The sequence below is a fragment of the Elephantulus edwardii genome, unplaced genomic scaffold (genome assembly GCF_000299155.1).
Source record: "Elephantulus edwardii isolate Elephantulus edwardi_28Jun2011 unplaced genomic scaffold, EleEdw1.0 scaffold00106, whole genome shotgun sequence".
NCBI classification, from domain to species: Eukaryota; Metazoa; Chordata; class Mammalia; order Macroscelidea; family Macroscelididae; genus Elephantulus; species Elephantulus edwardii.
This window is the reverse complement of record NW_006399856.1, coordinates 11,134,747-11,144,343: the sequence shown is the minus strand read 5'-3', so window position 1 is coordinate 11,144,343 and position 9,597 is coordinate 11,134,747. Positions and strand designations below refer to the sequence as shown.

The 9,597-nt window shown below is 38.5% G+C and overlaps 1 protein-coding gene across 1 annotated transcript in view; it reads right to left on the bottom strand.

Annotated features, from left to right (window-relative positions):
• KANSL1L (KAT8 regulatory NSL complex subunit 1-like) overlaps nt 1–9,597 on the bottom strand; it is an 89,411-nt gene that overhangs the window by 55,901 nt on the left and 23,913 nt on the right. The window contains exon 2 of the mRNA XM_006891933.1: nt 8,506–8,647. Coding sequence (XP_006891995.1) covers nt 8,506–8,647 — 142 coding nt within the window. The remainder of the gene's footprint in view (nt 1–8,505; nt 8,648–9,597) is intronic.

Sequence of the window (9,597 nt, the reverse complement as noted above, 5' to 3'; positions counted from 1 at the left end):
GATTATATTTATAAAACACTATGTATGGGAATGATCATAGGAAACTCAATGTGAATGAAACACAATGCACATGAATGAAACACAGTGTGTATGAATTTTGTATGCACACCAATATGTTAAAAGAAAAAAATCAACCAGAAAAGGAGCTCTGGTGGCCTAGTGGTAAGAAGCTACACTGCAATCCCAGAGGTACGTGGTTCAAATCCACCAGATGTTCTGCTGGAGAAGGAGGGGCAATCTCCTCCTGTACCAGTCATATCCGATCTGACGATAAACACACACAAAAAAAGTTAAAAGAAAATTTAAAAAAATCAACCAGAGAGATATTCACAGTCAGTTTTATAAGCAATTTTCCTCCCTTAAAGTGTTACCCTGGATAAAGCGGTTCCATTGTGGGAAGAATCCTCTGTGAAGATTTGCCATAGCCAAGAGCAGAGAGAAAAGAGTAAATCATTTGGAGACATTGCAAAGAGAGTTTGTTTCTTTGCTTAATAATCAGAAAAAGAATCATCTACTGGTAGTTAAAACATGGCACCAAACGTATATGGACAAGCATGCAGAAAAAATGAATTGTGGCTTAACTGAGACAAGAAAAAAAACTCTGGCATAAGATGAAAGCAAATGCTTCAGAGGAGACAACTACTGCTGATAATAACACTAGAGTCTCCCTCTTGAGAGTCTTCGTAGAGAGAGCATCGTGAAGAAAAATAAACAAGTGCCTCAACAACATCTTTATTATTCACACAAAGTGATCAAAGCTAATTTCAAGTAAAAGACTAAGCAGAAAAATCTAAAACATGCAAAGTATACAAAGTATACAACTAAAACTGTGGAAAGCCTTGGTATAAAAACTATGAGAAAACATTTGAAAAAGGGCATATAGCCTTTCTTCTGAGAAAATAAGCATGTCTGAAATCAGCAGTGGTTAAAAGAAAGCTGGAGCAGGGACATAGAGAAATGGGGACAGTTGTAATGTGTTTACACAGAGGATGTAAGAAAAAGGAAGAGATGCAACTGTAACATCAGTGTTTTCTCTGAAAATGTAGGCAACATTTAAAACACCTGAAAAGTTGTAAATAAAGGGTAAGTAACATCTTATAGCTTTAAAACTTTTTGACACATTTACTGGAGTTATTCACCAGGTGTTCCTTGACTGAGATACAAACTTCTGGTTGTTACAGCTGTGAGTCAACTATGAACAGCAAATCTGAACCTTGTCCTATCTACACTATCCTCACAATTTCCTTCAAGCCCAAGCTGACTGTTAAATCACTGTGTCAATCCATCTGTTGAGGGTCTTTTTCCTCGGCTGACCTGTCCCACCTTGATGTCTTTTTCCAAGGACTGCCCTTCCCGACAACAAGAAGTCCACAGTGTGTGAGATAAAGTTTTACCATTCTTGCCTTTAAGGATCACAGTGGTTGCACTTTCCACCAAGACAGATTTGTTTGTTATTTTGGCAGTCTATGGGATATTCAATAATCTTTGTCAACACCACAATTAAGAGGCATTGAGTGTGAGTGTGTGTGGGGGAACTGTGTGGGGGTGGGGGTGGGGGGGGTCCTCTTTGTTCACTACTCAACTTTCAGATGCACGGGAAGCAAATGAAAATTCCATGGCTTCAATCAGTTACACTTTAATGTTCCAATTGATAGCCTTGCTCCGTAGCACTTAAAGGAGTTCCTTGACAGCCAATTTTCCCGGTGCAACATGCCTTCTGAATTCCTGATTGCTATTTTAATGATTGTTTATTGGAGATTCAATAATGAAATAATTGACAACTGCAATCTTTTCTCCATTTATTATGCTGCTGCTTAATGGTCCAATTGTTAAAATTTGTGTTTTCTTTATGTTGAGGTGTAAACCATACTGAAAGCTACGGTCTTTGATCTTCTTCCCCTAGTATTTCAAGTCCTCTTCACTTTGAATAAGGAAGGTTGTGTCACCTGCATGTTGTTGTGTTATGTGCCATCGAGTCGTTTGCGACTCATAGCGACCCTATGTACAAACAGCCCTAAACCCTGCTCTAGCCTGTGTCAATGGCACTGCCTCTGACACACCCATCCCGATTAACCCAGTCACTGAATCAATCCACCTCATAGAGGGTCTTCCCCTCCTGCGCTGTCCCTTTATCCTCCCAAGCATGATGTCCCTCTCCAAGGACCTGTCCCTCCTTACAACATGTCCAAAGTATACGTCAGACAAAGCCCCAGAATCCTTGCTTCCAAGGAGTAGCCCGGTTTAACCCTTTCCAGAATGAATCTGTTTGTTTTCCTAGCAGTCCATGGATACCCTCAATACTCTTCTCCAGCACCACAGCTCAAAGGCATCAATTCTCCTTCTATCCTCCCTAGTCATTGTCCAACTCTCTGATGCATAACAAGTGATTGCAAAGACCATGGCCTGTATCAGACACACCTTAGTCTCCAGAGACACACCATTGCTCTTGAGTACTTTAGAGAGGTCCCTAACAGCAGACTTTCCCATTGCAATACGTTGTGGGTTTTTTTGTTTGTTTCTTTGTTTTTATTTCCTGGCTGCTGGTGCCAAGAGTGTTGACCGTGGAGCCAAGCAAACTGAAGCTGTGAATAATCTCAATCTCTTCGCCATCCATCCTGATGCTGCCAATTGGTCCAGTGGTGGGAATCTTTTGTCTTCCTGACATTGAGCTTCAGTCCATACTGAAGGTTGCAGTCCTTGACCCTCTGCAGCAAGCATTTCAGGTCCTCTTCAGTTTCAGCAAGCAGGTTTGTGTCATCTACATAACACAGATGTTAATAGTTCTTCCACCAATCCTGACGCCACACTTCTCCTCATAGAGTCCAGCCTCTCGGATAATCTGCTCTGCATACAGGTTAAAAAGGTATGAAGATAGGACACATCCCTGGCATACACCCTTCCCAATTCTGAACCATGCAGTGTTTCCTTGCTCTGTTCTGACGACTGCCTCTTGGTCTAAGTATAGGTTTAGCAATAGCAGGATTAAATGTTCTGGGATTCCCATTCTTCTCAGAGTCAGCCACAGTTTGTTATGATCCACACAGTCAAGCACCTCTGCACAATCAATGAAACACAGATATACATTCTTCTGGTATTCTCTGCTTTCAACTAAGATCCATCTAGCATCAGCTACGATATCCCTAGTACCACGACCCCTTCTAAACCCAGCCTCGACTTCTGGCAGTTCTCTGCTGATGTGCTACATAAGTTAGGTTATTGATGAGTCTCTCCAAATCTTGATGCTGCATTCTTCTTCATACAGGCTAGCTTCTTGGATTATTTGCTCAGCATACAGAATGAATAGGTATGGTGAAATGATACTCCCTAACTCATATCCTTCTTGATTTTAAACTATCGAGTATCCCCTCATTCTGTTAAAACAACTGCTTTTTGGTTCACATACAGGTCCTGCATGATCACAATTATTTGCTGTGAAATTCCAGCTGAACACAATATAAAAAAACAAGAGGGATCTATTATTTCTGAAATTCCACTGGGTAGACATTGTAAGAGCACTTCTGTTGTGTGCCGTCAAGTCAGCCTGACTCATGGCTAATCCTTCCCCAGGTTTTCAGAGGCTATAAATCATACTGGAGGAGACTGCTCATCCTTCTCCCACTGAGTAGTTGGTGCATTTGAACCACATGCCTTTGGGATTGCAGAACAGCTTCTCACCACTGGGCCACCAGCACTTTGAGGTGTGATGTATGTTCTTTGCTCATTTGCTGTTGTTGTAATTTACCCTCAACTCAGAACCAACTCATCAGTGGCCCACCAGAGGGTTTTCAAAGGCAGTCAATTACACGGAAGGAATCTGCCTATCTTTCTCTGGTGGAGCAGTGGCTGGTAGATTAAAACTCCATGATTTTTTTGAGTCGGAAGTGAAACGGACTTTTCTACTTTTGATCCCCAAGGAGTACTTTCTATTGATGTTCTTTATGGTTTCTTAATTAGCCTCCAGAAGTTTCTTTCTTTCCCATTAATGACCTTGGCAATATTATACTGCACCCCACCCAAAAAGAAACCCTCAAAAAGCAAAACCCACTGCTGCCAACCATCCAAAAGCTTTCCAGGAGGCAAGTCTTTATGGGCGGAGACTGCCTTTCTCTTTCAGAGCAGCTTTCCAGGTGGATTCTAACATAACCATTAGGTTAGTAGCCCATTTGGAATATTATCAAGAGATTGCCTATCTTTCTCTTTCACAGCAGTTCTCAAGAAGATTCGAACAAACATTAGGTTAGCAGCTCAACACAAAGTATACTATGCCACCAGGGTTTCTTATTAGCAGATGTTTGTGCTTTCTTTGAGGACCACAAGCCTTTCAATTTGTCTCCAGTTAAGAGGATCCTAAGGGTTAGTTTAAATCTTTGAGTAAAAGGTTCTTTTAGACCAGGTTCATGGTATATTTGGAAATACAACATATTTTTCAACTCAAATGGCTTTTCCATCCATGTACTGGACTTCAGGGAATTCCATATACTGATAATGTACCAACAGTTCCTGGAGACATTATCAAAAGTGTTGTGGAATTTTTTTGCCTTCTAATCCCTAATCTTATTTCTCTTTCTCTGCTTTATTGAGAAGTCCACGAAACTTTAGCATTTAATAGAAAATTAATACCCTTAATCTAATCTTAAAGCAGACTAATTTGATCCAGTTCAAAGATTTTACTAACAATCATATCTTTAGTCTAATACTCTGAGAATCTCTTGGCTTTAACCACTCAAAGCTTTTTTTTAACACTTTTTCTTATGGTATAGAGTCTGGAAGCAGTTTTCTACTTTTGCAAGGTACTAAGTTTCTTCTGCATTTATACTTTTACAATATTATCAATGAAAAATATGATCACAAAGTAAAAGCCAATGTATAGAATATAAACTATATAAAACAGTAGATTTAGGATATTGATAGATAAGGAATTCTCTGTACTTCAGAGAGGCATGGAGATAAACATTATGAAGGAGCAGTTAAGAGACAGGAAAACTTTCTTTATATTTTTAAAACTATTAGGAAAACGTATTGCGATGGGAAAGTCTGCGGTTAGGGACCTCTCTAAAGTACTCAAGAGCAACGGTGACTCTCTGGAGACTAAGGTCCGCCTGATACAGGCCATGGTTTTTGCAATCACTTGTTATGCATCAGAGAGTTGGACAATGACTAGAGAGGATAGAAGGAGAATTGACGCCTTTGAGCTGTGGTGCTGGAGAAGAGTATTGAATGGACCATGGACTGCCAAGAAAACAAACAGATTCATCATAGAGAGGATTAGACCAGGCTGTTCCTTGGAGGCAAGGATTCTGGGGCTTCTTCTGACATACTTTGGACATGTTGTAAGGAGGGACAGGTCTTTAGAGAGGGAGATCATGTTGGGTAGAGTAGAGGGACAGCGCAGGAGGGGAAGACCCTCTATAAGGTGGATTGATTCAGTGACTGGGGTAATCGGGATGGGTGTGTCAGAGGCAATGAGATTGGCACAGGATAGAGCATGGTTTAGGGCTGTTGTACATAGGGTTGCTATGAGTTGCAAACGACTCGACGGCACATAACAACAACAACAAATTAGGAAGTTCAGAAAAAGAGAACAGAAAAATAATGACAGCGTAGCAACAGTTGACCGTAATAGGAAATTTCCTAAAATCAAAGAAAAAAACTTCAGATTAAATAAAGATATATAACCTCAGATTAAATGTTCACATTCATAATGTAAAAATACATGTGAATATACATTGTATGTTATTTATAATTAACAAAAGTAGAAACTATTTCAATTTCTATCAACTGGTGAATAGGTTAAAAAACTATAATAGATGCAGCAATAACAAGGAACAAACCACTGATAACAAACAACACGGGTGAGCTTAAAGAACATTATGCAAAGTGAAAGAAGGTGGATATAAAAGACTATAGACTTTATGACTGGATTTGTAAAACATTCTAGAAAAGGCAAAATTATAATGATAGAATAAATCAGTTGCTGTCAAAGCTAAACCTAGAGGAAGAAAAAAAGAGGCAAGTGTACACTTTTAAAAATGATGAAACTATGTTTGTAATGATGATTACACAACTCTATAACCTTACCAAGATTCACTGAACTACACAGTTAAAAAGACATACTTTGATTACCCAAAGAGAAATCAGCTATCAGATTATCAGTTAAGAAAATTGTATATCATAAAAAAACCTACAAAAATCTTAAAAGCTACCAGAATGAAAGGACAGATTACTCACCTCTCCCTCCCTTCCACAAAAAGCAGAAAATTAAATATAAACAACCCAGCAAACACAGAGATATTGCTGTTGACTTTAAGAGCCCTGGAGTTGAAACCAAGTCATAAATGACCCGTCAGTGGGTTTTCAGAGGCAGTAAAGTGCACAGACTTTTCCTCCTGAGAAACAAATAGTGGATTCAAACCATATACCCTTATATTGGCAGCATTAATGCCTAACACTAGACAATGACAGACAGGAATTTCAATAAAACCAAAGTTTATTCTAGGATGGAATGGCTGATAAGAAAGACATTTATTGGGGGGAGGGGTGGGCAGGGAGAAAAATGCAACAATGAATGAATGAAAATCCAAAGTCTATGTAAATGTTCATTAAAATGAATTTAAAAAATTTAAAAAGACATTTATGAAAAACAATATGGGTCATTATTATATTAGAAAGCAAGACTTACGAAGAAGTATAATCAAGATGAATATAAGGCATATAGTAATGGACTCATACATATTTGGAAACATAAGAAAAAATATGAAAGTGAAAAATTAAAAAAGAAACAATGAATGGAATTCCAAGGTCTCTGTAGATGTTCATTGAAATAAAAAAAAAAAGAAAAGAAACACACAGAAACAGCCAAACAGAATAAAGGAACACACAGCAGATGAATTTCTTAAACCAAAAATGAAAAATCTGAGTGTCAAAATTACTGAGGTCCAAAAAAAAAAAAAAAAAAATTACTGAGGTCCAATCTTACCACATTAAGAATAAGTAGATTAGAACAGTAGTGACATAAAATGTCACTCATTAAGCTGGAAACATGAAGCAATCAAAATAAATAAAATGTTAGCATGAACAAAGACAAATGGGAGCTCTCATTCAGTCAAAGCAACTGCTGATACTCAATCACATGAGCAAGTTCAGAAAAGCTAGAGAAAGCCATGTCTAGGACTCAGCAATCCCACTTTCACATATACATTTAAGAGACATTTGCTACAGGTGCACAGGAGATGCGTGGTCATTGGAATAACACTTTTCCTAGCGTAAAACTAGAACACCACATGTGTCTACTAATATAGAATATAACAGATCAAAAGACCATTACGTTCATAGATTATCGATTTCACTCACACAGTACAATAACTTACAGGGAGTATAAGATGAAACAATATGATAAGCAACTTGGGGAAATTATAAAAGAATGTAAAGGGGTATCATTTAAATGTAGAGAAAATGAAGTATTATTTATAGACAGAGATATACACCTGCATAGTAAAACTACAAAAACATCGACGGGAATAATAAATATAAAAAATGTTGAATCAGAAAAGTAGCCCCAGGGACTTGTGGAAAAAGAAAGCCATCAGGAAGGAACTGATAGGTACTTCCACTGTACAGGCAATTTCTTTGCTCCAAATGAAAATGTAACATTTGAGAAATTTCCTGGCTGTGCCCCGGTGTTCAGTATATTGTTATTGACTACAACTCATAGTGAAACTACAAACAAACAAACAAACAGAAAGCCCTAGTGAGATTACAGCAGGATGCATGGGAGTGCAGCCAGAGTGGTCTTTAAAAGCAAAGATGGCAAAATAATGTCTCATGTGGGGCCAGTCTTTGAAAAAAGACTATGCTGGGAAAGGGAGAGGGTCAGAGGAAGAGAGGAAGACCCTCAACAGGATGAAATGATGCAGTGACTACAACAACAAGCGGTGAGGATTGCACAAATTATGATGGCGCAGAATAGGCAAGGTTCAGATCGGTTGTTCATTGGGTTGTTAAGAGTTGTAGTCAAGGGGAGCTCTGGTGGCCTAGTGGTAAGGAGCTGCAACTACAATCACAGAGGCTCACGGTTCGAATCCACCAGATGCTCTGCCGGGGAAGGAGGGACAATCTCCTCCTGTACCAGTTGGATCTGATTTGACGGTACACTCACACAAAAATAATAAGATAAAAATTTTTTTAAAAAAAGAGTTGTAGTCGACTTGACAGTACATAACAACACTACCACTCAGAAGTTTTCACATCTTTTACAATAGATGCCAATAGAATAAAATAATTTTTACTAACTAAAGTCCAACAAAGAACTTATGATTTACTCAAAATGCCTAAGATCTAGGTAAAAACAAAGGCATTACAAAGACAGCATCAACTTACAGGAAAATACGAAAAAACAAACACCAGCTACCTTTTTATAAAAGTCTTTGAACAGTTACTATGTATGAAGACATGAGGAGAAACAAAAATAGTAATAATAATCAAAAAGAAGAAAAACCCAGACAATACCTTGGAGGCACGGATCTGCTTGTGAATATCTGTTAGTTGCTGTATTTTGTATTCTAGCTCTGAAATCTGGGCTTGAAGCCATGTCCATCGGCTGCCAACTCTTGCTCTGTCTACAAGCCACTTCCATTCAGTACTACAGTTACTGTGAACAAGACAAACACTGTTAGTCAAAGCGTAAAGGTAATCAAGTTTTCACAGAGACCGCTCTAATAACATCCTTGCCTACTGTTAAACAGTCTCAATTTCCTGTATAAAACACTTAATTACATTATGGCAGAATGGCATTCCAATGTCTTATCAAAGAAAAAAGATTTTATTGCCTTACCTTTCCACCCACAAACACTTGTTTAATTCAATATTAAGTATTCAGTAATAGGATAAGCTCCTTTGCTACTTAATAGTTCATTAAAGCTAAAGGGCAGATTGAGGTGTAGGACAACAAAGAGGGAAGCAGGAATGACCGTAGGAATAATACCTTATAAAATCTGTTACAGGAGGTTTTAGATACATGTACCAGAGTGATTTGAGCTGCTCTAGGTCTAAATCCACGTGGTCATAGTAGTATATGCAATCATATATATATATTTGAAATGCTAATATAGGTGGTGGTGTTGCGTACTGTTGAGTTAGAAGCGACTCACAGATCACTCGAGCAGTTTTTCAGAAGCAGTAAGGAGAAGTATGCCCATCCTTTTCCTGTGGAGCAGCTGATGGATTCAAACCGTGTCGCTTTGGGATTACAGCACAGCTTCTTACTACTAAGCCACCTATTAGTGAACTACTTAAAATGAATTTTCAAAAATTTTCAAAACTATGATTGTTCTGTTGTTGTTGTTATGTGTCATCAAGTCATTTGCGACTCATAGCGATTCTATGTACAACAGCTCTGAACCCTGCTCTATCTTGAGCCAGCTTTATTGTCTCTGACATATCTAACCCCATTACTCCAGTCAATCCATATCATCCAGGGTCTTCCTCTCTTGCTCTGCCCCTCTACCCCCAAACATGATGTCCCTTTCAAAGAATTGGCCCTTCCTTGCAACATGGCCAAAGTATGTCAGAGCTTCAGAATCCTTGTCTCCACAGAGCAAT